Source organism: Megalopta genalis, chromosome 8 (genome assembly GCF_051020955.1).
Source record: "Megalopta genalis isolate 19385.01 chromosome 8, iyMegGena1_principal, whole genome shotgun sequence".
Taxonomy (NCBI): domain Eukaryota; kingdom Metazoa; phylum Arthropoda; class Insecta; order Hymenoptera; family Halictidae; genus Megalopta; species Megalopta genalis.
Genome location: NC_135020.1, coordinates 9,631,632 through 9,656,663, shown reverse-complemented (window position 1 = coordinate 9,656,663; position 25,032 = coordinate 9,631,632). Strand labels below are relative to the sequence as shown.

The following is a 25,032-nucleotide window of genomic DNA, read 5'->3' as shown; positions in this document are numbered from 1 at the left end:
GCCAATCACTGTTTCCAACTACTGTTGCATGTATTATTACATATAATTAAATGTAAGAGATTCCACAAATATAAAAATACTTTTCTAGATTTATAATAACAAATTATATTTTTTACATAATTAAAGTTCATATTAATATATTTTCAATAAAAAACAACAAGTTTTCCAGTCTCAGAATCAATTATTTAGTAATGATGGTTTTGTGATTTTCTTCTTCTGCTGCTAAATAATTATCATACATGGACTTAACATCAGCTACATTTGATGTATATATGCTTTCTTTAAATTCTGGCCAAGAACGAAATTCTAAATAAAGATCTTGTATTTGTTTAATGCTCAAATCATTGTACTGAGTAAACACATTCATATTTAAAGCTATTAGTCGCACACCACAACCTCGTATTAATTTCCTGAAAAAATTAATTAGTTTTACATTTAATAATTTAATATGTACCTAATATTTATCGCAATTGTGGACACATAATTACTTACTCCATTGAAGGTATCACTCGCATACTTGGTTTATATAAATTATGTCGAACAAAATACCAAAAATATAACAAATCCTCTTTTCCATAGTGAAATACTGGAATTTCACGTTTTGGTTCAATTTTGACGACATATAGATAGGGTAGTACATCTTTATTACATTTACTATTTATCAATGTCATGGGTGGATCTTTTTGTACAAGTTGAGCTAATTTTTTTCTTAATTCTGCTCTGGTCCATTGTACATATGCTTTTCTATCTACTTCTCCAAAAACATGATAATCAAATATTGTTTGAAACATAATATTACTCGATGTTATTGCTGTACCAGTGAATTTCTAAAAATTAAGCATTATTAGTTAAAAATATCATATCTATACAATATGATGCATCACAGTGTATATGGAATAATATACTTTTGAAATTTTTTTAACAAGCATTTATACTAACATCCCATATAGATGGTGGTACAACCAGATAAAATATTGGTCGTCCATATGCCATAAAACATGTTCGAAATACTGCGCTTAATATTAAATGTCTTAGAAATGAATCCTTATTTGTTGCACCAATTATTTGCATACAACTTTCCTCATTCCATTGTTTTTGTTGCACATGTTTCAATAGATTATATGCATTCTGAATGCTTTTGTTGGTAGTATTTATATGCATCGATTTTGATAAATTAAAAAGATTTGAATTTTGCAGACTTAATTTATTAGGAAATTTATTATGTAACTTGGTTAATATATCGATGAATTTAATTTCCCTTTCATACATATGAACAAATGGGATACCTATCTCGAGCAACTGCTGAGTTATAAAACCCAGACCAGGATTTAATTCTATTACATGTGATGCATTTTTTTTTATATCAACTTGAATTAACGAGATAAATTGCTTAGCTACAACCTCATTTATAAGATACATGTCTGTTACATTTGTACTCACTAATTTATACCATCGTGGAATGTTATGTTTCAGTTTTATGTTGATCTTTCCCATATCTTTCTGGAGATTATTTTGTTTATATACGACATTTGCACTCATATAACGTACTACTTGTTTTACATTTGCTTTTAAAGTAAATCTAGTTAAATTAAATAAATTAAATAAATTACCATTATTAAATTTTTGTAATTCTAACGTAAAATTAAGTCTAAATAATAAATTTTTCCACATCATCCTCGTTACGAAGATTCTTTTTCTATACTAGACATACATAGTATTTACTTAGTACAACTGATAAATGAATTTAAGGTTAGATTAGTAAACGTTTGGTAGCAAGTAATTTAACAAGTGTATTTCGAACGGATTTTTAGTAAGTATCTCACTATGTATATCATTTAAACATTTTCATTAGCCGATTGTTTTTTAACATGTACTCTACGCGTATATATGTATAATATCTTTTACATGAAATTGTGTCACTACCACAGATAACGTACATATGTATGAATGAAACATTAATATTGTTCTTGAAATATTATTTCATTATATTTCATTGATCGTATGGAATGAAACAATCTCCATAATAAATTACGTGGGACGTGTATACTTCACCTATGTATTTTTTTTTCCTATAACAATGTACGTACTTATGTACTTTATATACTTATTGATACGTTGAGCGTGATTACATTACTATGTATATATGTACTTTGAAGTATTCTCTCTTCTATGTGTACATATTTTTGTTGAACAATTTTTAGTACATAAATGGTTTGTACATAAAATATTTTACTTTCATGAACAATTATTTAAATTAATAAATACTTTTGGTACTACATATTTAGTAGTACATTGATAATGTTAATGCTACAATCATAAAAATATGACATAACGTTTTAAAAAAATTGTTTAATTGCAATACATTTTTTGTGTGTGTATGATTTTTTCTTTATTTGAAATATGTATTAATTATACAGATTATAATGCATGAAGATGAAATCATTTTTAATTGTGCTTCATTTACAATTTTCAATAAATAATCTATTTAAACTAGAATTACAGACACTAGTAATTAATCTTTATCATTTTACTTATTGCAATAATAAATCATTAAAATAATACTATGGAACTTGGAAAGTATTTATATACATAGGCACTAAAAATCATATTGCAAACTTGTAAAACTTTCTTGCATGCGTTACTTAATATAGCCTTGAGAAATGATTGTATCATTTTTAACCTTTTTATTACAATGTTTTTGTACCTAGAACCAGAATGACTATGTATGCAACAAATTGAAAGTATTCACACAAGGTATAGTTTCTCTGATCTCTAAACATCGGTGTCGATATCTGCTGCTATTAACAGTTAAATTTTAGATATGGCTCAGACTGCATCCATAGTATCACGCATAGTGGCATCTTCTATATCTGCTACTGTGAGAGCAGGTAAAATTATAAGAGATGTTATGAGTTATGGAGATCTAAATATAGTAGAAAAAGGCAAGAATGATTTACAAACTGAAGCTGATCGTTGTGCTCAACGGTGTATTATTGCTTCGCTAAGTTCTCAATTTCCAAATATTACTATTATTGGTGAAGAAGGATCGACAAACTGTGATGTACCACCTGATTGGATGGTGACAGAGCTAGATCAAGAAATATTAAAATTAAAATTACCAGCACATCTGGAAAATATTGATCCTAAGGATGTATGTGTTTGGATAGATCCATTAGATGGTACGTATTTATTTCAATTGACATAAATAAAAGTAAAAATACTTTCGTTTGTTACATATATAAAAAAGAAAATATATTGTTTCAGGAACATCAGAATATACGCAAGGACTTGTAGAACATGTTACAGTTTTAGTAGGAGTGGCAGTTGGGCAAAGAGCAGTTGGAGGAGTAATACATCAACCATATTATAAAAATATTGATAGTGGTATATTGGGACGAACTATTTGGGGCATAAGTGGTGTAGGATTTGGTGGTTTCTCACCAACAATACCTGTGGGTGGAAAAAGAATAATCACAACTACACGGTAAATTTTGATTTCACTATCGTTACAGTTATAATTCGTTGTGTTTAATATTAAGAAATATTACCCACCTTTTCAGTTCACATTCAGATAGTAATGTTCAAGCAGCTATAAATGCTTTACATCCTGATGAAATTTTACGCGTTGGTGGTGCAGGGTATAAGGTAATTATACTTGCAATTAATAGATTCAAATTCATCAGAATGGTTACTTTAACTTTAATAGTTACTTTTATCGTAGGTAATACTTTTATTGGAGGGAAAAGCCCATGCTTATGTATTTGCTAGTAAAGGTTCCAAAAGATGGGACACCTGTGCACCTGAGGCTATTCTTAGCGCTGTTGGTGGCACTTTAACCGATTTCTATGGAGAATTTTATTCATATAATGCAAAAACTTCATTTGCAAATGTAAAGGGTGTATTAGCTACTGCTCCTGGTGAAAATCATCAATGGTATTTAAATCAAATACCAGACAAAGTAAAAGAAAAGTTGAAACAGTAATGTATATAGTCCGTTTTCAATTGAAAGATTTATCTTATGCATTTATGCTCTTTTTCTCAATACAAAATATTTCAAACACGAGATTAGGGGAGAATGATTCTGAAATTGTGTTTTAAAATCTTTTAAGTTCTACATAATTGAAGACAAATTAAAGTCTTTCACGTTTCAATGTTTTAAAATGAATACAAAAATAAAGCAACAAAAGATTTAAAGCTTGTAATATTTCTACTAAATATCGAAATTTTACAGTTTTGATTTAAATGTATCTCGTAATGCTCGGCGTAGAATTTTTCCCGATGCTGTTTTAGGTATACTATCAACAAATTTGATGCCACCCCGAAGTCGTTTGTGACTCGATACACGATCTGTAATAATTTTTATTAACAGATAATAAATATATTAATTTGTCTGATTTTCAAGACTCACCATTTACAAATTTAACAATGTCCTCTATTGTTATGTCAAATCCATCTTGTTTAACTATAAAAGCAGCTGGTAATTCACCTGCTTCTTCATGTGGTATTCCAATAACTGCTACATCTTTAACTCCAGGACATGTTAACAATAATGCTTCTAATTCAGCTGGTGGAACTTGATATCCTTTGTACTTAATAAGTTCTTTTAAACGATCTACTATATAGAAATAATACTGTTCGTCATAATATCCTATATCTCCTGAATGTAACCAGCTATCTTTATCGATTGTGGCTGTTGTAGCTTTCTCATCATTGTAGTATCCTTTCATTATTAAATCTCCCTTGAAACATAATTCTCCAATCTCGTTTGGTCCTAGAGGTTCACTCGATTCATTCCCATTTATTGGTATTACCTTTGCTGAATAGAAATACAATAGTATCAAAACGATATTATGAAAAGAGCATATCGATTGTGTTACCTGAAATTCCAGGGACTAGTATGCCTACACTTCCATAATTTGTACTATTACTTGGTGATATAAGTACAGCCAGAGCAGTTTCTGTTAATCCATACCCTTGTTTAATATTTGTTATGTTTAATCTTTTCGCAACTATTTTTGCAATATTTTCTGACAAATGTGCTGCACCACACCTAATCGAACAAAAGTAATTAAGTCATTATTGAAATTTAATGATGGAACTTAATGTTAGAAACAGAGGCTTACCAAATATCCTTCACACTGGATAAGTTGTATTTATCTACAATAGGGTGCTTCGCCAAAAATACCATAAGAGGTGGTACAAGAGTTATGTATTCAATTCTATACTTTTCTATAGTTCGTAGAAACATATTTTCTTCAAAACGTGGCAAAATGACACTCTTATTTCCAAATGCAAGTCTTACAAGAAGTACAGAGAAAGAATATGCATGGAAAAATGGTAACAAAGCTAATGTTGTTACATTAGTATTCAAAATTTCAGGTGTTAAAACTGCAAGACCCCTTATTACTGCTAATAAATTTTTATTCGTTAACATCACTCCTTTTGGTAGACCTGTTGTGCCACTGGAGTATGGAATGACTGCTATATGATCATTATCCACAGAACAAGCGTTGAAGGTACTACCAACAATTACATCTAACATCAAATCCTTCATACTGGGAAACTTATTATTTTCTGATTCTCTTAACATTATCAGCTGTGGCGACCAGAATAACTGAGGATGAATTTTGAGCATGTTAATCGCTCCAACTGTTGATACAAAAATGTATTTTGGTTTTGTGATGTTTAAAGCATATGTTAATTCCCTCTCTGAATAGAGTGGATTTAACGGACTAAGGGTAACACCTAGATAAAATGCAGCACACATTGGTATACAAAATTCTGCATTATTCTCACTGCATATAGCGATACAATCATGTTTCTTTAATCCCTGTTTTTTAAGTGAAATTGCTAGCTTCCGACTGTCATCCAAAATTTCTTTAAATGTTTGTTCCTTTCCCGTATAAGCATCTATCTAAAAACATTTCCATTGTTTAATAAAAATATGAAATTACTTGTACGAACAGTAGAGAGGATATTTAAATTATTTACTTGTGCAACCCAATATTTATGAATGTTTAGTTGTTGTAAAAGTAATTGTCCAATGGACAAATTTTTAAATTGTGGAATAGTATCAGCTGGACCATGTAAAATATTTTTCTGTTGCATTTTAAAAATATTTTATTGCACAGCTCACTGGAAAAAAAACACGTAATTTTCCATCTTTGGTGTAGAAGGTACTAAATATATAAATAATATATTAAACTAACTGTTATTTTCTGTATAGAATTAGTTATTAATTAGTACAATAGTTATTAGAGTAAAAGGGTGGCAGTTCTGAAAAATTATTGGTGTATTTACGTAAACACAATTCTGTTTCTTTTTTAAAATGGATAAAAATAAATTATTCTTTTAAAACCAACGTACCGTATCAACTTACTCTTAATTATGGGTGCGGTATAATAATACAGTGGAATACACGCATGCTACTCACATGTGTACATGCGTATAGCATGTATGGAAGACCGGCAAATTAATGGGGGAGTGTTTCATAAAGTACACAACGTAAATTTTGTCAACTTATAATTATATCTAACACTGTCTTTACAGTAGCCAGTACAAAATATATCTTTTCCAATTTATTGGTAATGCTATATTTACTTTTATCTTACACCATCATGATTTATATAATTTTTTATTCAAAAATTTCAAATGTCGATATGTTAGTTATACATGAAACACTACAAAAGCCAATGGTGGCAGCACCATGCCAGACGTTTCATATTCCGTCAGAGTTTGTACAATCTGAGTTTATGTTGTTGTAGATCAGGTCTAATGTGCAACGTTGGCCAGTCGCTGAAGCTGAAGCTCTGAAGTTGTAAATTTGCTACCAGCAATCTATTATTCTATAGAGTGTCATTCTCGCAAGCTGAGGTTCGTCTCTCTACCGTCGACGGCGCTGGGTTAGAAATTCTTTAAATCTTACAACACTGGCCTAGGTTTGTCGTTGTTCTGTGTAGGCGTATATGTGATGTGAGTAAACGGTGGAAACAGTTCGAGATCACTTAATTTACAAACAAATATTTTGGGAAACGATCAACAAAATAACTGTAAACTGCATCAAAAGAGAACGACGAGGTGTGAAAGATGGGTGTACCGGCTTTTTTTCGATGGTTGAGTAAAAAGTACCCTTCTGTGATTGTCAAATGCACCGAACAAAAGGTAGGTTAGATTGTTTGTTTGTGCGATGAATGATTAATTATACAGATATCGGTTGCATAGGCAAAGTTTATGATTCTTACAAAGTGTTCGTGATTTTTTTCTATATTATGTAATAACTTCAATGGCTTGTGACGTGTTTTTCATGTTTTTGGATACGTTTATTGACAGTTGTATTTGCACTACTGTGCTGTGATAAAAATGTAGTAATGATATGAAGAGTTGTCATTATATAATTCAGTGTTGAGCTTGAAAATAAGTATACACTGATTTTTGAAATAGTATGTTTGTGTTGTAACTAATAGGAATTAATGATTTGCAGGGACCTATAAATTCAGAAGATCCAAACCCGAATGGCGTAGAATTTGATAATCTATATCTTGACATGAATGGTATTATTCATCCTTGTACACATCCAGAGGATAAGTAAATATTCATTTAATTAATTAGCAATGTAAAGTTTTCTGTGCTTGAAAATGTTTTACATGATCAGTAATATTATCGCAGACCAGCTCCAAAAAATGAAGAGGAAATGATGGAAGCTATCTTTGAATGCATCGACCGTCTATTTTGTATTGTGAGACCTCGGAAGTTGCTTTACATGGCCATTGATGGAGTTGTAAGTTTTACATTTAAGAGAAAACGTTAGTAACTTTATGTCAACAATATGTTTGTACATTAAAATAATATTCATAGGCACCTAGAGCCAAAATGAATCAACAGAGATCAAGAAGATTCAGAGCGTCGAAGGAGACAGTTGAGAGAATTAATGAAATTAAAAGGTTACGCGATATATTGATATCAAGAGGTGCAATATTGCCACCAGAAAAGCCAAAGGAGGAACATTTTGACAGCAATTGTATTACACCGGTTAGTAGAATCGGTTTATTTTGTATTAAGGTGTTCAAGGAAACAGTTTTCAAGTGACTATATTGATTATAGGGTACACCTTTCATGGCTAGATTATCGAAATGTTTGCATTACTATATTCATGCTCGTATGAATAATGACCCTGGTTGGAGTAAGATAAAAGTAATTTTAAGTGATGCAAATGTACCAGGCGAAGGAGAACACAAGATAATGGATTTTATACGTAAACAGAGAGGTAAATAAATATTTAGTTTCCAAAGTTATTATACAAAAATACAATTTTCATCCTTCCGCACATATATTAAATGGTTTTTTTTTTTATATAACAGCACAACCCGATCATGATCCCAATACGCAACACGTTTTGTGCGGAGCAGATGCTGATTTAATTATGTTAGGACTTGCAACGCATGAAATGAATTTTACAATTATTCGTGAAGAGTTCAAACCAAATAAACCGAGACCGTGTGACATATGCGGTCAATTAGGTCATGATATGAAGGAATGTACGGGTGCGGAAGCAGACGACGAAGAAGAAGAGATTCCTTTGGAAACTGAAACCTTGTTTATATTTGTGCGTTTAAACGTACTCAGGGAATACTTAGCGAGAGAATTGGAAATGCCTGATCTACCATTTAAGTACGATTTTGAACGAGCCATCGACGACTGGGTATTCATGTGTTTTTTCGTAGGAAATGATTTCTTACCACACCTCCCATCATTAGAGATTAGAGAGGGGGCAATCGATAGGCTCGTTAAGTTGTATAAATCAGCAGTGTATAAAACAGGAGTGCGTAATATTTATTCAACGCAACCATATTATTTGAGGACAATACTTGTTAAATAATAATATTATCGATGATAATAATTGTTATTACAGGGTTTTTTGACAGAGAGCGGAGATGTGAATTTAGATAGAGTTCAACTGATCATGTCCGAGCTCGGCGATGTTGAGGACGTAATTTTTAAGAAGAGGCAGGAGAATGAATTATTATTCATAGAGCGTGAAAAGCAAAAGAAGAAAAATCGAATGCACGGAATCGGTAATAGCAAGCCGAAGTGGATTCCTACTGGACAATTTGCTCCTATGGTATACATTATCGTAGCAAGCTATTAGCAATAATGTTCTTTTAATATCAGTGATCATGTTAACAAAATATCTATTTGATAACAGCCATTAGGTGAACGAGTTAAGCCGGTACAAAACGCCCGTTACGAAGCTTATCAGATGCGTGTCCAAGGTAGAAATTATAACACAGGAGGAGGTCATAATAAAGCTCTAGAGAGCATGATGCAACCAGAGGTATGACTGTGTAGTTCAATCTACATTTATTAGTGATTTTATATTCTACAAGTGTGTTTCAAATATGTTGTAGGAATCAACTGATAAGAAGAGGAAACTATCCCCCGAAGAAGATATAGTGGATGAACAAGCGCATGACGAAGTACGATTGTGGGAAGATGGTTTTAAAGATCGTTATTATGAATCGAAATTTGATATTACATCTGATAACTTGCAATTTAGGTAATAACATTGTAATGCGTTATGATTTACAAACAACATGATCAGTCATTTATAGGTAAAAAATTTTGCATTGTTTATACAGAAACAATATAGCTTTGCAATACGTACGTGGTCTGTGTTGGGTTCTACGTTATTATTATCAAGGTTGCGCGTCGTGGAAATGGTATTTTCCTTATCACTATGCTCCCTTCGCTAGTGATTTCATTAATATTGGCGGTTTATCGACAGAATTTGAAAAAGGAACAGAACCTGTAAGCTAAAATAAATCTACTAAACGTGTACAGGAGCAATTCATATTTAATAGACAATTAATATTTCAATTGTTGCAGTTCCGTCCGTTAGAGCAGTTGATGAGCGTATTTCCAGCTGCTAGTAGCAGTCACGTTCCTGCTCCGTGGGCGAAGTTAATGAGCGATCCTGTAAGTTTAATAGAGTGTTATATTTAAAAAAGAAGAATTGAACATTTATTGCGATATTTAATTAATTCTCATAAAATCATTTGCAGAGGTCGCTAATTATAGATTTTTATCCTGAAGACTTTAAAATAGACCTGAATGGCAGAAGGTTGGCTTGGCAAGGAGTTGCTTTGCTTCCATTCGTGGATGAGAAAAGACTTTTCAAGACATTGAAACCATATTACGAGCTTCTAACAGAAGCAGAGAGTATGAAATTAATTTTGCCAATCTTTCTAAACGTACAGTTTTCCTCCGTGTTACGCAATTAGTGATATAACACGACACGGTAGAAAAACAATTGCAAATTCGTCGTCGGAGGCAAAGTAGAGTAGTATATTCGATGGATGAGAAAATTTTCGCACGAAATTTTCCCGTTTTTCTCGTTCATCGCCTCTTCTTTCGGAGGTCTACATATTGGCGGACGTGTCATGAGATAATAGCGAGGATAATAATATGCCTTCAGAAGACCGCCAAAATGTGATGCTAGAGGGAAACTGTATGTTATATTCGATTCCAAGAGCACAATTGCATCCGTTATAATTTTTTTTCGTAGTAAAACGAAATACCAAGGGGAACGACCGATTGTATGTTGGAATGGAAAACAGCGGTTACAATTTTATCAAAGGATTGTACATGAACAATGTTGAATCGGACGTAGAAACTTCTATATCTATAGATGGGATGCGCGGCGCTGTGATGCTGTCAGAAGATTGTGTTGGGGATGGTGCCACTTTATCCTCCCCTATATACGGGCGTCCCGTTAAAAATAATAAAATATATTGGTACGCACGATCGGTATACATTTTTAATCGTGTGTTCATTGTAACTCGGCTTATATTTATTTTCGTTTCGTATTCTTGTTATAGCATTCGATTCAAAGATCCGCAATACAGCAGTAATTTTATTTTCCCCGCAAAGAGGTTGAAGGACGCCAGAGAACCACCGAAAGTATTAAAACCGGTAGATTTTGAACGGATGAAGCGTAGCAATGACAAGGTCTTTAAACCTCAGATCGGTTTCACCCCTGCAACTCAAACTGCGTCTTTGACCGACGCTGGACGTAGGATGCTTGGGTAATTTATGTCAATATTGTGTATTTTCTTTATTTAGATATACTATTTAGGTTTTCTTAATTTCTAAATAATAATTTTCTCAATAACTTCTCTTAGATCTTTTCCAATTTGTTGCAAGCACATTTTTGTGCTAATAGAATCAGCTGCTAACTTGAACTAACTATCACGAGCCTTAAGTATAGACTTAAACTCTATCGTCTCATGATTAATACAGTCATTAATATTTACCAAATCTGTTTGCTCGCAGGCATTATACAAACCATAATAGAGCACAATCTCCGTATACTTCCGTGTCTGGACCACCAAGTCTATATCCAGATAATCAGCACGGTGAGTTATTGCATGCATTTTATTTTATTGAAACCGTGCGATCATTTAAATTTAAAAGAAAAACGATTTGGAAGTTGAAAAAGAGATTGGGACTCGAATTGAAAGGGGAAAGAAGTTCTTATCTTTAAATCAGCTCGGTACTCTCCGTTTTTCAAACAATAACATAGTTTACGAGAGCCAAATTAGAGCGCACGCGACTCTTCGCCATCAACGGCAGTACCGAAAAAAAAATCACGCAGGGGTGTTTATTGTTTTTCCCATCACGATGGAGGTCGCGTGGCCGACCCACCCCATGGTTCGCATACTTGTTTCGTATTTTGCTCGTCGATCGGTTGAAGGCGTTTTCAGAGTGCCCTTTAGTTTATCGATTGTACGCATTACAATCCATTCTTACATTTATCTTCTGCTTTATTGTAACTACGTATCTGTACAAATTCCATTGAGAGATCTCGCTTCGAACAAGCGCCGAATTTCTTATAAACATGAATACCTGCAGCGTGCAAAGGAAATTGCGGTCTGATACCGACGGATTATACGCTTTCTCATTGGCGAAAATATGTTACAAAATTTCATGCGATTAAAAAGCATGTGGCACCTTTTAAAATGGTATGACTTCTTTAAAACTGGTCGAAGTGACTTGAATTTTTTGGTAAATGTTAGAGGCACTAGTTCACTGTACAATGATTAAAATACTTTCTTCCTTTTCTTTTTTTAAATTTTGCTATTACTTGGAATAGAAAAAATGTAAGAATTGATAATTGATGTAACTTATATAACTGAAAATTTCATTGAAAAATTCTAGTCACTTCGATTAATTTTAAAAAGTTATACTCTTTTAAAAGATGCGTGGACACTTTTGCTCCTCGCTCTATACATCGTTTATGATGCAATATAAAATTTATTTAAGTCATTCAATAAGACTAAATATACCACTGCAGAATTATAAAATATATCAGCTTCGAATGGAGTTAAAATATTCCAAGCCAACAAAAAGTAATGTGATACAGTCGAAAAAAAAGTTTTGATAGATTTCGTATAATTGTTTTCTTTCAACATACATGATCTGCATGTGCTGTTATTTATTTTTATTAATTACCCCAACTGCAAGTACCGTTACTTACATCCAGTACACTGCGGATTGCCTAAGGTACAACCAATAATTCCAGCCTCGTTACAACAGTCTGTTTAACAAACTCTTCTAAGCAATTTACTTTATGCTGGAACAGAATAAATCTCGCAATAGGGCTAAACAAATCTTCGTTCGATTCACGTGACCAGAAATGAAGCTACGATTAAGCCAGATGCGATTTTCAATCTTGATTTAAAAAAATAACACCTACACGTTTACACGTGTGATCATCCGAGGCCCCGTTTATCAACGATTCCGTCTAATTCGATCAGGCTCGACAGCGTCAAAAATTGATTCCGCTTTCCTAGAATCTTGGCGGTGCTTGTCCGAGTAGGGTGTGGATGAAGGGGCGTGAAGGGGGGCAGAGTCGGGTCTCGTGGGGGTCAGAGACAGTGACGGGAGCCACGAGCCCGTCGCGGCAGGGGGCGGGCGAGCTGCTAGAACCGAGGGGTTCCGGTGTTCGGATTAGCTGCGAGGGTAGTTCGTCACGTAGAGCGTGACTCCGGCCGTTTCGTTGTTTGGCACGTCGAGGCTAGGAACTGTTCCACGGGCTTCGCCCAATTATAAAACAAACGCGGCGCACTCCGTAATTATCCAATTAGCGGATGTTCCACCTCCCGAGCTTTCACGTATATCGTCTGTCTGTCTGCCTGTCCCACACCCCTGCGCGATCTCCGGCGTGTCTGCTCTGAATCACAAAGGCGAACGGCGCGCGACTCTATCGCTTTGTGCCAGCGCGATTCTCGTTACACCGTCGTTGCGCCGTTGTTTTTTTTAACCCCTCCCGCCGGCGTGCGGCCGTCAAACCGAACAAACTCGTCTCTCGTTTTACGGAACGCCGTCGAACGACCGCCGGATGATTTCGAAACTCTCTCGGAGGTCAGCCGCCCCCGAACCGTCCCGACATCCGGAAAGATGAATTACGGTTTCAGACGGACGCGACGCCGTAGTAAACGACGCCTTTCGCTCCGCTGCGGGAGGCGTGACCGGCGTACGCGACCAAGGAGCCCGGACACGACGCGACGGACCCGTAAAAACAACGCGTCCGCGCGCACGGACCGTGGCGTGTGATTGATTTACCGAGGGGCGTAAACGCCAGGCACACACGCGTTGCACCACACGACTACCGAGATCCGCTTGCGACGATCGACGTCGCCGACCGTTGCCCGACGTTTTATCGGTCGATGTGGTGATCCACGCGAGAATTTCTAACCGATGAGTCTATCGGTAAGGATATACAGTATCGTTCGCTTAAGTGTCGCTAGATGGTGTCACCGCGACACTCATCCGGAGAGGTAATAGGTACTCTAGACAATCGCTCGAATTGCTTCTCGTCGCTTTGTTCACTGGTTTTGCGCAACGAAGGCTGGTGAAATACAGTAAATTCTCGCTAATTCACGTTCTGAGTGTGCACAGAAATGGACGATTTGGGAAGAGGAGATACGATTATTTATATATATTAATATATACAGGGTGTCCCGAAAATGTCTCGCAATCCGGAAATGGCGGGTTCCTCGGATCATTTGAAGCAGCTTCTTCCTTTACAAAAATGTTCTCCGAGACACCGTTAACGAGTTATTAACGAGAAACAGTGATCAATAAGAATCGAGCACGGCTGATGCGAGGCGGCCCAGCCAACCAGCGCGCGAAGCCCAGTTCCGCTCATTGGCTCGGTCGCCTCGCGCCAGCTGAGCTCGTCTCTCATTGGTCACTGTTTTTCGTTAATAACTCGTTAACGGTGGCTCGGAGAAAATTTTTGTAAAGGAAAAAGTTGCTTCAAATGACCCGAGGAGTATTTATTTATAGTTGTCGACAGTCCGGTAACTACCGAAACGAGCCGTAAGGCTTGAACAATCGTGTTTCCTCTCGCCGAATTGTCCATTTTCGTGCACAATCTTCGATTAGGGAGAAGTTACTGTACACTGTTTCCTGTTTCGAAGCATCGAAGCATCGAAGCGGTTCCACTTATCGGCGAGGATAATTCTGCGACATTCGAGCGGGAGAAGAACTGTGACGCTCGAGTGGACGATACTGTATAAGGTTATCTGGGTCCAGTTAAGTATGACGTGGGCCCGGTCAAGCCTTGATCGGAATCGGTGAAAATCGAAGGCAACAGTTCGAGTTGAACCGCGTCGACGTTCGTGTACGAAGATTCTAATGAATTCTGACAATGTGCAAACGAAGCAAAGCAAACTGTTTTCGCGTTTTACCGCGTCCACAATCGCACCGCTTATGCAAGAGTTTTAGAATAGAGGTTACCTCGATCGCCCGCGCTACGATTTCCTTCACGACTGCGCTGATCGATACAATTTTCGTTTTTGTCGCGTCTTCGTTTATTTTCGTCCTCGGACATCGACGACGGAATGATCAAATTTTGTTTCCATTTACTGGAAATCTACTAAACATAAATGTTAATTATTAGTAAATTATGTGTGAAATATTTCATACGACGGAATCCGTACCTTTCGGTTTTGGATGACTTCCGGCCACAACTGTCGTTTAACAATTAACGATACTAAAACTTAATATGGACCAGCTGTTGTAGTGCATTAATTTCGGTTTAATCACGAAATGATCGAATTTTGTTTCCATTTACTGGAAATCTACTAAACATTAATGTTAATTATTAGTAAATCATGTGTAAAATATTTCATACGGCGGAATCCGTACCTTCCGGTTTTGGATGACATCCGGCCGCAACATAACCTTAACGATTAGCAATACTAAAATTTAACACTACGCCGTCCGGTGGCACCACGCTGGTGCCATGCAGAAACTGAGCCGTTTATTTTGAAAGTGGCATAAGTCACTTTACCGTAATGAAAAGTGGTGATTTTTTAATGTTTATCCGAAATTATTTATACTGAGAAAAATATCAGTATCCTGAGATAACAAATACAAGTAAATCTTCTCGAAAGTTAGCATCCATATTTTTAAACGTGTTAAAACGCAAACTCTTAAATATATCGACTTGAAAATAAAGTGACTTATGCCACTTTCAAAATAAACGTCTCAACTATCTGTTGTATGCCGGTGGTACCACTTTGGTGGCATTTTAAAAAACTGAAATAACATTTGAACTATATTTCATCGGCGTTAAAAGGCAGCAAACTAACTATAGCATTGCGCTTATTTAACTAAGAATTAAGTACGAAAATTCTTGGACGACCCATCTTAATTTTAGGAATTTATATTACCACCATCTTCGAATTTTTCTTTTAAATCCAAAATTTCCAAGCTATTGTGCCAGCGTCAAACAAAAGAATCATATCTAAGATCTGCGGACGGCATAGCGTTAACATAACCTAGACTAGCTGTCGTAGTGCATTAATTTCGTCGCAACCATGACGGGGGGGAGGGGGGCTACTCGTGGCGGCGCGTATAGTATAGAGTTAATGTAACCTAGACTAGCTGTCGTAGTGCATTAATTTCGTCGCTACTCGTGGCGGCGCGTAAAAACAACGGGCGTGGACAAGAGTGAAAACTGACCCAGCTTTTTCGACACGCTGTTGACAACGTTGAATCGCGAGCCGGTCCTAGACCCGATCTCTGTTGACTGGAATCTCGCGAAGGCTCCCCTAGGAACGGGTCAAACACACGTCATAGGGGAAAGCTAACCTGTCGATCGGCGAGTAAGCAAGCAAACGTTCCTCGGACCGAAGGGGGTTGAAGCCGGGGAGGAAGAGGAAGAGGAGGGCGAAGGAAGGAGGACTGCGAGAGCGGAAAGAGGAGAGAGAGAGAGAGAGAGGGTTTGGCCTACGTCTGTTCGTATCTCCGTCCAGATGACAGGTGCAGAGGCCCCTCGTTAGACAAATTAAGCTTCGTTCCTGGCCTCCCGCCTCGACCGATGTCTCTCCGGCCGTCTCTCCACGGCTTTGTCCAGCCGTCTCTGTTCCCGGGCCGGCTCTCCCTCTTCCTCGTGCTTGCGAGCTCGTTCGGGACTGGTTTCGAGTGGACTGCAAACACTCGTGCAGCGGTAGCAACGCCGACGGAGGCTCGAATCGTGCAGAAACCGGGCGCAAGACGAATGGAGGCTGCTCGAATCGCTATCTAACCCGGCTACCGGTGATACCGAGATATCTCCTACGCTCTCTGTCCGTCCGGCGCGCTTTCGCGATCATGGGTGCCGCAAATTAGAGCCGGCCAACGCGACCGCTTTTTTTTGTTGTTTCGCGACGAAATCGGACGAACTTTCTTGCAGTACAGTGACCCACAAAAGTGTTCGTTCGCGTTCTAAAACGTTGTAAGCTTTTTAAAACTCAATTAAATGAGTGCATTTCTTTTTTTTGATGATTTAGACTAGTTTGCTGGACGATTACTAAGGTGCCTTTTTTAATTTTGCTAGCACTTGGGATGACATAAAAATGTAAACTCTCGTTTCTTAGGTCTTTTTATCTGGGAATACAACAAAAATTTAGAAAATACCTTTCGTAGAACCCGGTGACTTATATATTATACAGTATTATATTATTATTATACATTATATATTATACTATAAATTTGATTGAAAATAGATTATTATCGAAATATATTATACTAAATTTAATCGAATTCGGTTAACGCAGAGTCGAGCTCTACAGGCGTCGAAAGATTTAAAAAACTGAAGGTTATGTCAAGGTTATGTCAAAATTAAAAAAAAAAATGGTTATCGTCCAGTAGACTAATCCCAGTATCGTCTAAACAAAAATTCAAGTCACTCGGTCCAGCCTTGACAAAGTTATTGCGCTTGAAATATCACTTTTATAAAGAATAATTTCATTACATTTTTATAAGTCAATAAATAATTTTATAGTGGTGTACGAACACTTTTGTGGGCCATTGTTGACGACTTGACGGATTTGTCTCCCGGATTCGCTTATCGGCGCAGAGATCCGACTTTTGTTAAATTGTTTAGGCTATTTAGTTAAGTTGTTTAAACTATTTATCCAGCGAACGGCGAAGTTTAACGCAACAACGCGGTTGAGTAAATTTCGAAACGGACTTCGCTGTTTCTTATTTCTCGTGCAGGATCGTTAGACATCTCATTGCCCGATGCTCTAACCTCAAATCACATTGTTCAAAATATGAACTATAAACAAATGCGTCAACTCGGAACACCTGTCTAAATGATTGCAGACATCTTCCTTGGAAACCGTAGCGTTTCGTTCGAGCAGATCCCGCTATACAACGGGCCGAAAATCGTCGGCAGGACGCGTAGTTTCGCGAGCGCAACGAACGATAGAATTCTCTATACAGGGTGTCCCGAAAATGTCTCGCAATCCGGAAATGGGAGGTTCCTGAGATCATTTGAAGCAACTTTTTCCTTTGCGAAAATTTTCTCCGAGGCTTCGTTTACGAGTTATTAACGTAAAACACTGACCAATGAGAGGCGAGCTCGGCTGGCGCGCGGCGGCCCAGCCGACGAGCGCACGGAGCCCGGTTCCGCTCATTGGCACGGCCGTCTCGTGCCAAATGATCTCGCCTCTGATTGGCGCACTGTTTTTCGTTAATAACTCGTAAACGAAGCCGCGGATCGCATTTTCGCTAAGGAAAAAGTTGCTTCAAATCACCTCAGGAATCCCCTACTTTCGGATTGCGAGACATTTTTGGGACACCCTGTAGAATTGTGCGCGAGTGCCTTGAGAACAAGATGACCGCAGAAGAGAATGTCGAGGCTTGCCGGGGGAAGGCCGTTGAAGGATCCTAGAAGAGACCGATCCGGCCGGCAGAAGAAGCGGATTGCGATAATAAAATAGTTTTTTTTCCTCTCTCTCTCTCTCTCTCTCTCTCTCTCTCTCTCTCTCCCCTCGGGTCCGTTTGGTGGACGCTTTGAAGTTCCAGGGCGAAAAGGAATCCACCGCGAGCCATCGAGAGTGCCTGAAGAGATCGCGAGGACAAACTCACCTACGCTCTCGAAGATGAATGGGATCCTATGGATTAATGGGGGTGGAGGCTGTATCGCAGGTAGACATACGCGGGATGAATAGGCGAGGGTGAACGAGCATTTAAAGAAGAGAATCCTCTGTCCGTTCTTCTGTCTCTCCCCTCCTACCGCGACCGCTTTGTTCCGGCTCGTCTTCGGGATCGAAGGTTTTTCCATGGAAAACACGTGTCCTCGTTACCCGTTCCGATCGTAATTACCGGGACGACGGGACTCCTGTCTTCCACGGGGATAGAGCCACGGATCGCGCTTCCGGCCGTTCCGACGAAAACGACGACAACGAATTTAAACCTTTTCGAGCGGACATTTTGCGGATACTCGAGCACCGTTGGGAACAGAGTGCGCCGACAAAGCTTGGGCAATCTATTGCAATGATTGCATAAATAATGCGGATTAGCGATTTCTTCTCTCTGACTGTAGGTGGCGAGAACGGTGGTATAGCACTGCAATTTATAATAATTAATTTTAAAATGCTGTTTCAGTCTAACGCGATAAGAATATTGCGAATACTTTTGTACGATATTGTACTTCTACAGCACTGGCTAGCGTGATCTTTGTTTAATATATTTGAACGCTAAAGTGTCTTGAAATAACGACGGGAAGGAACAACGAACTATAATTATTATAATTATATAAATATAATTATTATAATATTATAATATTATATATATATTATTACATATTAATATAATAATATTATACATATTATAATATATAAATATATAATTATAATTATTATGTAATTATTATAATTAAGCGTATACAGGATGTCCCAAAATTATGGTACACCCGGGAAATTAGAGATTCCTGAGGTGATTCGAAGCAACTTTTTCCTTTGCAAAAATTTTCCCCGAGACATCGTTAACGAGTTATTAACGAAAAACGCTGGCCAATGAGAGGCGAGCTCGGCGGCCAAGCCAACGAGCGCGCGAGGCCCAGTTCCGCTTATTCGCTCGGACGTCTAGCGTTAAGCATGCTCGCCTCTCATTGGTCAGCGTTTTTCGTTAATAATTCGTTAACGAAGCGTCGGAGAACATTTTTGTAAAGGAAAAAGTTGCTTCGAATCGCCTCAGGAATCTAACATTACCCGGAAATACCATAATTTTGGGACACTTTGGGACACTTCCGCTGCGAAAAGCCGAAGATTCAAAAGGGAGCCGCGAAATTGTCTGTCGTCGTACCGTGAAATCTATGATGACCCTGTAAGAGCCAGAAAACAAACCAAAATAACAGATCTTTTTTGAAGAGGATGGAAGGTGCAAAAAATCTGAACGAAGAAGAAGGTTCAGAAAGTGAAAGTGATATCGTTTCACCGAAAAAAAACGTTCTCGTTTGATTGCACTGAGCAGTGACGAGGGAGAAATTTATTGAATTTTAAGGTTACACTAGATGAAAATAATATTTTTTGTTTTCCTTTTTTTTTCGTTTTATGTTATACGTATGTTTATATCTTTAATAAAAGTTAACTTGCTTGTATAGAATTACAAAAAATATTTGTTTTTAATATTATTACTCTGGGTCTCATATAACACGGTACTATTATTATTATTATTATTACTCTTATTATTACTATTATTATTATTACTATTATTATTACTATTATTATTACTCTTATTATTACTATTATTACTATTATTATTATTACTATTAATATTACTATTATTATTACTATTACTATTACTATTATTATTATTATTACTATTGTTACTACTATTATTATTACTATTATTATTATTATTACTATAATTACCGTATTATAGGAGGGCTACCCATATTCCTTTTAACGATATCGTCTAGTTCGAAACATTCGCGCGCCTCGAACGCGCGAAAATTGCAAGCTAAACGTCCCCACTCGAAGCACCGCGAAAACGAAGCGAAAATTCGTGCCGCTCGGGTGTCATCGGCATTTCAAAGCGCGACGCCGAACGCCGTCTGCGCGACATATTGCTCGCGGGTAGCACCGAGGGACGGCAAGAAAGCAATAGAGAACGAAGTTGCCAGCGATCCGAGAGCAGAAACGGCGCACAAAGAGCCCTGTGCAAGCACGGAGAGGAGAGATCTATTATTCCCCTGGATTTTATTGAAATCAGCCGTGGAACGGGTCTGCGGCGCGGCGTCCTTCGCCTGTTGTATCGGGCTGTGTCTCGCTTCTCGAATGTCTCTCCGTCGTCACCAGAAAGTCGAAGGTTTTCGCGAGGCGAGGCGAGGCGAGGTTTCCCGTTCGCCCCTTTCTCGAAACGGCCGACGAAGAAGAGGATGAAGAGGATGAGAAGGGCGAAGGAGGGAGGTGGGGGGGACCCGCGCAGGCCGTTCCGCGGTGGCGAACCGTGCAACCGTTCTTCTTTCGAGGCGTCCACGGACCCGTGGAAAACGACTAATGGATGGATAATGACCCGTAATGGATGCGCCGCGGACATTACAGGTAATATCTCGTGAAAGCGGCTGGAATTTCTCGCGGTGGCAGCGTGGGATGGCCCGGCAGGAAAAAAGAAGAAGACCGTGGAGAAAGGGGGGGAGGAGGGGGGAGAGTACCCGCGGCACCGTAAATAGGCGCACACCTCGGTGACGATGGATGGCGGATGGGACGAGAGGTAATTTCTAACGGCGGATCCATACCGACGAAGAAGCACCGCCGCAGCAGCCTTTCAGCGGACAACACGTTTCCGTGTGTGCACTCTTGCCACGCGGAATCCGGGAAACCGTTTTCTGGACTGACATTCGGATTCCTTTGCTCGGTCATCGCCGACCCGACGTTTCTATCGCGAGAAATCGGATTTTAATTAACGGTCTGTCGCGAGTCCGAGAACGCTCGCTTTTGGCGCCGAGTGTACATATAAGATGCGTAGCTTTCTAGCTTTTTGTTTTGGTACATGATCTTTTTCGATTAACGATATTGTAAACTCGATTAAGCGCGATTCGAGGCTGTCGTTATTATTGACGACTATAAGGACGAGTTGCGAGGCGTCTCTTCTTCCCAAACTGTTCGTTTTTGGGCATAATCCGAGCGTCAGTATGGGAGACGCTACTGAATTTACAAATACGGCAATGTCTCCCTTACCGACGCGCCGAGATCGCGCAGAAAAATGGGCAATTTGGGAAAAGGAGATACGATTATAATACGATTATTCGAGCTTCAAGGTGTACATATTCCGTAAGATGCGTAGCTTACTAGCTTTTTGTTTGGTACATGATCTTTTTCGATTAACGATATTGTAAACTCGATTAAGCGCGATTCGAGGCTGTCGTTATTATTGACGACTATAAGGACGAGTTGCGAGGCGTCTCTTCTTCCCAAACTGTTCGTTTTTGGGCATAATCCGAGCGTCAGTATGGGAGACGCTACTGAATTTACAAATACGGCAATGTCTCCCTTACCGACGCGCCGAGATCGCGCAGAAAAATTGGCAATTTGGGAAAAGGAGATACGATTATAATACGATTATTCGAGCTTCAAGGTGTACATATTCCGTAAGATGCGTAGCTTACTAGCTTTTTGTTTGGTACATGATCTTTTTCGATTAACGATATTGTAAACTCGATTAAGCGCGATTCGAGGCTGTCGTTATTATTGACGACTGTAAGGACGAGTTGCGAGGCTCGAATAATCGCGTCTCTTCTTCCCAAACTGTTCGTTTTTGGGCATAATCCGAGCGTCAGTATGGGAGACGCTACTGAATTTACAAATACGGCAATGTCTCCCTTACCGACGCGCCGAGATCGCGCAGAAAAATGGGCAATTTGGGAAGAGGAGATGCGATTATTCGAGCTTCACGGTTTGTTTTTACAGTCAGGAATTGTCAATGATTGTAAAAACGTGGTACAAGCCTCGAATAACAAAGCCGAAGACAACAAAAGATTCTAACTTTAACAAAAGAATGACAATGCGAACATAACGCTGTCTATTGTTACAAGCCGAAGTTACTTACTCGCTAATCCAATACAATCTGCAATGACGGACGTCATCGGAAGAAGCTTCGTGAATAATAATATTACTTATAATAATATTTATATAATAATAAGATATAATAATAATATTTCTCGATCGTTCACGACGTGAATTAGGAATTAATGGCCATTAACACGTTCCCTGCCGCGTGGGGCGTATACGCCCCACGCTGAACTTTCCGTTCAAGCCATTTGGTATTATCATTGTAAAATGAAGAATTTTTTAAAAATTCATTATGCAGTTAATTATGGACATCTTAATACTATTGCTGATGCCCTCATTTAATCGTGGGGCGTATACGCCCCACGCGGCGTGATGGGCAATTTTTCTTTACTGTAACTTGTTTTAACTGCATTTCTCTTATTCCGATCAGTCATTTATTCGCGTGTCGTTGACACAATACTTACTGCTTCACTGAAGCTGGGATTGATTTATAGTTCTATAGTACTGTAAAAGTTGTTACATTCTGCGATAGTTGTGTGGATAAACCACACTTATGTTTGCCATGTTTTAACAAAGTTCATCGTAACATCCCTTTGTAATCGCATACAAACTTGAATTTAACTAAAATGTTATATTTTAAACTAATATAGGCATGATAAAAAAAATTATATGTGAGGATGCAACTCGCTTGGCATAACAATGATCAGCCAGGTATTTGTTAAAGTAATTCCTAGAAAAATAAACTTATTGGTTTGCTGTGTTATGCATGTTAAACTATACAACCTTTCCTTGATAATTATGATTTTTGCACTATTTTAATTATTGTAAAGCATACGCCAGAAACAAAATAATACAAATGTAAAGCGTGGGGCGCATACGCCCCACGCGGCTTGAACGGAAAGTCTTCAAAAAACGGTCTGGCAGGGAACGTGTTAAAAGCGGGAGGAGTCCTCTGTCTCTGATTCGATTTAACGGGTAATAATAAAATGATGACAAATTAAGGGTCAATCAGTTCGGCTGGACAGAAAGTTATAGAGTGAACGAGGGGCGGGGGAGTGGGGGGAGTGGGAGTTAGGGACCAATTCGAACGTTATAGAACCCGATGCCCTACGGGCACGTTAAATGGGTTTCGATCGGCGTACAGAGAGCGATCTGGTGTAGGTTGCCGGTTGCGGTTTCAGGGGGGTGGGTTTCCGAAGGCGGGAAGGCCGATTTAGAGTACAATGCGGCTCAATGCCGAGGAAATTAGCCACGGCGCTGTCGGTGACGCCCGTCAGCCCCACACCATGGAAAACAGACCGTATCTATCCCAGCGGCGAACCATGGGAGCATTATCGTTTCGGTTCTCGACTGGCCGCTCCTCTCTCTCTCTCTCTCTCTCTCTCTCTCTCTCTCTCTCTCTCTCTCTCTCTCTCTCTCTCTGTATTCTCGTCGACCGTCCCCGAAAACTTGCGAAACATTTACCTTGTTCGCGAAATTTCAAGGGCAACGTGCGAGCGAACTGTTTCGCAATTGAATAGTATAATTTTACATTTTTAACGCTAGATTTACGGACCCCCAAAAAACAGCTGTTTCATGTGAGTTTGCAAAGGCAACGATAAGACATTTATTCTGATTTTGAACAAGTGTTATTGTAACATCTGCTGCAAGGAGACATATAAATTGAATAAATAACTCGTGGATGCATCTTTACGATGTGGATAATATTGAATTAAAAAATTAGTGACCCGTTGTTCTGACGGGTTCCGTAAATCTAGTGTTAAGAATATTTATGGTGTATTATATTAACACGTTATATAGTATATTAACGTAGTATATTAACACGTTATATCCAAATTGTCCATTTTCATTCGCAATCCAAGCGCGAATTAGGGAAAATTTAACCATAGTCCGTTTACGGTAATCAGTAGACCGCGGATCTTCGTGCAAAGTAAAAATGATCCTAGTAAACTGCAACGAACATGATTCAAAAACAGTGTTCTTTAACCTATTGCTCTATAATTTACAATTTCATAATTGCCGACAATCGGCGACTATAAAAACTGACCGCAACGCTCGAACAATCGTATCTCCTCTTCCCAAAATTATCCATTTTCGTGCGCAATCTGAGCGCGAATTAGGGAGACATTACGCTCGTCCTATTCGAAGAGTTATTATCGAGCGTCGTACATATTTGACACACACACACACGCGCACACACACCGCGAGAAAAACTTGTCTTTCGCGGCCGGTTTCCGAAAAGAAAAGGATCTTCAAAAGTCCGCGGAAACGGTTCATCGTTCCGAGCTGTTATTTTTCTTATTCTCGCTTCGAATAAAATCTGCGCCGCGACTTGGTCTTGATGCGTCGAGTATCCGCGTCCGCCGGACGCGGTTTTCTTCGAGGAAGAAAGCGTGAAAACCGCTGCGCGGAGAAAAAAGACGCGGCGAATCGGAAGAAAGCAGAGGAAGACGACGACGTCGACGACGACGACGAAGAAGAAGAAGAAAGAGAGGAAGAAGAAGAAGAAGGAAGAAAGGAAAGAAGGAAGGAAGAAAGGAAGGAATTAAGAAGAAGGAGAAGAAGAAAAAGAAGAGGGAGAAGAAGAATAAAGAAGGAAGGAAAAAAGTAAGGAAAGAAGGAAGGAAGGAAGGAATTAAGAAGAAGGAGAAGAAGAAAAAGAAGAAGGAAGGAAGGAAAAAAG

The 25,032-nt window shown here is 38.4% G+C and overlaps 4 protein-coding genes and 1 long non-coding RNA gene across 11 annotated transcripts in view; 2 read left to right on the top strand and 3 right to left on the bottom strand.

The window, feature by feature from the left end:
* Window positions 1-7: 7 nt before the first annotated feature.
* Window positions 8-1,579, bottom strand: mtTFB2 (mitochondrial transcription factor B2). 2 transcript variants are annotated; one of them, XM_076524187.1, is made up of 4 exons: window positions 1,441-1,579; window positions 940-1,135; window positions 493-827; window positions 8-410 (listed from the first exon to the last, which is right to left on the bottom strand). In XM_076524187.1, the coding sequence occupies exons 2-4, from the start codon at window positions 1,069-1,071 to the stop codon at window positions 182-184; spliced, it is 696 nt and encodes a 231-aa protein (XP_076380302.1). In that variant the 5' UTR covers window positions 1,072-1,135; window positions 1,441-1,579; the 3' UTR covers window positions 8-181. The 2 variants fall into 2 exon arrangements, with proteins under 2 accessions (XP_076380302.1, XP_033339269.2); XM_033483378.2 differs by having other exon boundaries at window positions 940-1,539.
* A 93-nt stretch (window positions 1,580-1,672) lies between these two features.
* On the top strand, window positions 1,673-4,394 carry LOC117227850 (3'(2'),5'-bisphosphate nucleotidase 1). 3 transcript variants are annotated; one of them, XM_076524190.1, is made up of 6 exons: window positions 1,673-1,810; window positions 2,709-2,754; window positions 2,820-3,179; window positions 3,265-3,484; window positions 3,561-3,645; window positions 3,722-4,394. In XM_076524190.1, exons 3-6 carry the CDS (start codon window positions 2,822-2,824, stop codon window positions 3,980-3,982), a joined length of 924 nt encoding a protein of 307 aa, XP_076380305.1. In that variant the 5' UTR covers window positions 1,673-1,810; window positions 2,709-2,754; window positions 2,820-2,821; the 3' UTR covers window positions 3,983-4,394. The 3 variants fall into 3 exon arrangements, with proteins under 3 accessions (XP_076380305.1, XP_076380304.1, XP_076380303.1); XM_076524189.1 differs by lacking the exon at window positions 1,673-1,810 and adding an exon at window positions 1,942-2,079; XM_076524188.1 differs by lacking the exon at window positions 1,673-1,810 and adding an exon at window positions 2,072-2,211.
* On the bottom strand, window positions 4,184-6,703 carry LOC117227848 (luciferin 4-monooxygenase). 4 transcript variants are annotated; one of them, XM_033483376.2, is made up of 6 exons: window positions 6,380-6,703; window positions 5,992-6,135; window positions 5,124-5,914; window positions 4,878-5,050; window positions 4,409-4,816; window positions 4,184-4,347 (listed from the first exon to the last, which is right to left on the bottom strand). In XM_033483376.2, exons 2-6 carry the CDS (start codon window positions 6,106-6,108, stop codon window positions 4,226-4,228), a joined length of 1,611 nt encoding a protein of 536 aa, XP_033339267.2. In that variant the 5' UTR covers window positions 6,109-6,135; window positions 6,380-6,703; the 3' UTR covers window positions 4,184-4,225. The 4 variants fall into 4 exon arrangements, with proteins under 4 accessions (XP_033339267.2, XP_033339268.2, XP_033339264.2 ...); XM_033483377.2 differs by having other exon boundaries at window positions 6,434-6,703; XM_033483373.2 differs by having other exon boundaries at window positions 6,367-6,701.
* Window positions 6,704-6,929: 226 nt separating this feature from the next.
* Rat1 (5'-3' exoribonuclease 2 Rat1) overlaps window positions 6,930-25,032 on the top strand; it is a 68,378-nt gene continuing 50,275 nt past the window's right edge. Inside the window, exons 1-15 of the mRNA XM_076524186.1 lie at window positions 6,930-7,161; window positions 7,481-7,584; window positions 7,666-7,777; window positions 7,855-8,028; window positions 8,101-8,263; window positions 8,358-8,818; window positions 8,909-9,118; window positions 9,203-9,331; window positions 9,405-9,553; window positions 9,636-9,804; window positions 9,883-9,972; window positions 10,059-10,215; window positions 10,562-10,790; window positions 10,875-11,081; window positions 11,329-11,411. Coding sequence (XP_076380301.1) covers window positions 7,087-7,161; window positions 7,481-7,584; window positions 7,666-7,777; window positions 7,855-8,028; window positions 8,101-8,263; window positions 8,358-8,818; window positions 8,909-9,118; window positions 9,203-9,331; window positions 9,405-9,553; window positions 9,636-9,804; window positions 9,883-9,972; window positions 10,059-10,215; window positions 10,562-10,790; window positions 10,875-11,081; window positions 11,329-11,411 — 2,512 coding nt within the window. The 5' untranslated portion in view covers window positions 6,930-7,086. The remainder of the gene's footprint in view (window positions 7,162-7,480; window positions 7,585-7,665; window positions 7,778-7,854; window positions 8,029-8,100; window positions 8,264-8,357; window positions 8,819-8,908; window positions 9,119-9,202; window positions 9,332-9,404; window positions 9,554-9,635; window positions 9,805-9,882; window positions 9,973-10,058; window positions 10,216-10,561; window positions 10,791-10,874; window positions 11,082-11,328; window positions 11,412-25,032) is intronic.
* Window positions 9,833-13,737, bottom strand: LOC117227855 (uncharacterized). Its single transcript, XR_004492160.2, has 2 exons — window positions 12,752-13,737; window positions 9,833-12,628 (listed from the first exon to the last, which is right to left on the bottom strand). It is a non-coding gene; the product is annotated as an uncharacterized LOC117227855 (long non-coding RNA).

What these genes read in the sequence shown, in the direction of transcription:
- mtTFB2 (XM_033483378.2), bottom strand. Translation starts at nt 1,539, where the DNA reads ATGAGTGCAAATGTCGTATATAAACAAAATAATCTCCAGAAAGATATG. An exon ending in TACCACCATCTATATGGGAT is followed by an intron (nt 828 to 939) that starts GTTAGTATAAAT and finishes CTTAATTTTTAG; the next exon opens with AAATTCACTGGTACAGCAAT. An exon ending in CGAGTGATACCTTCAATGGA is followed by an intron (nt 411 to 492) that starts GTAAGTAATTAT and finishes TAATTTTTTCAG; the next exon opens with GAAATTAATACGAGGTTGTG.
- LOC117227850 (XM_076524188.1), top strand. An exon ending in TTGGATAGATCCATTAGATG is followed by an intron (nt 3,180 to 3,264) that starts GTACGTATTTAT and finishes ATATTGTTTCAG; the next exon opens with GAACATCAGAATATACGCAA. An exon ending in TTGGTGGTGCAGGGTATAAG is followed by an intron (nt 3,646 to 3,721) that starts GTAATTATACTT and finishes CTTTTATCGTAG; the next exon opens with GTAATACTTTTATTGGAGGG.
- LOC117227848 (XM_033483376.2), bottom strand. Translation starts at nt 6,108, where the DNA reads ATGCAACAGAAAAATATTTTACATGGTCCAGCTGATACTATTCCACAA. An exon ending in ATAAATATTGGGTTGCACAA is followed by an intron (nt 5,915 to 5,991) that starts GTAAATAATTTA and finishes AAATGTTTTTAG; the next exon opens with ATAGATGCTTATACGGGAAA. An exon ending in ACTAGTCCCTGGAATTTCAG is followed by an intron (nt 4,817 to 4,877) that starts GTAACACAATCG and finishes ATTTCTATTCAG; the next exon opens with CAAAGGTAATACCAATAAAT.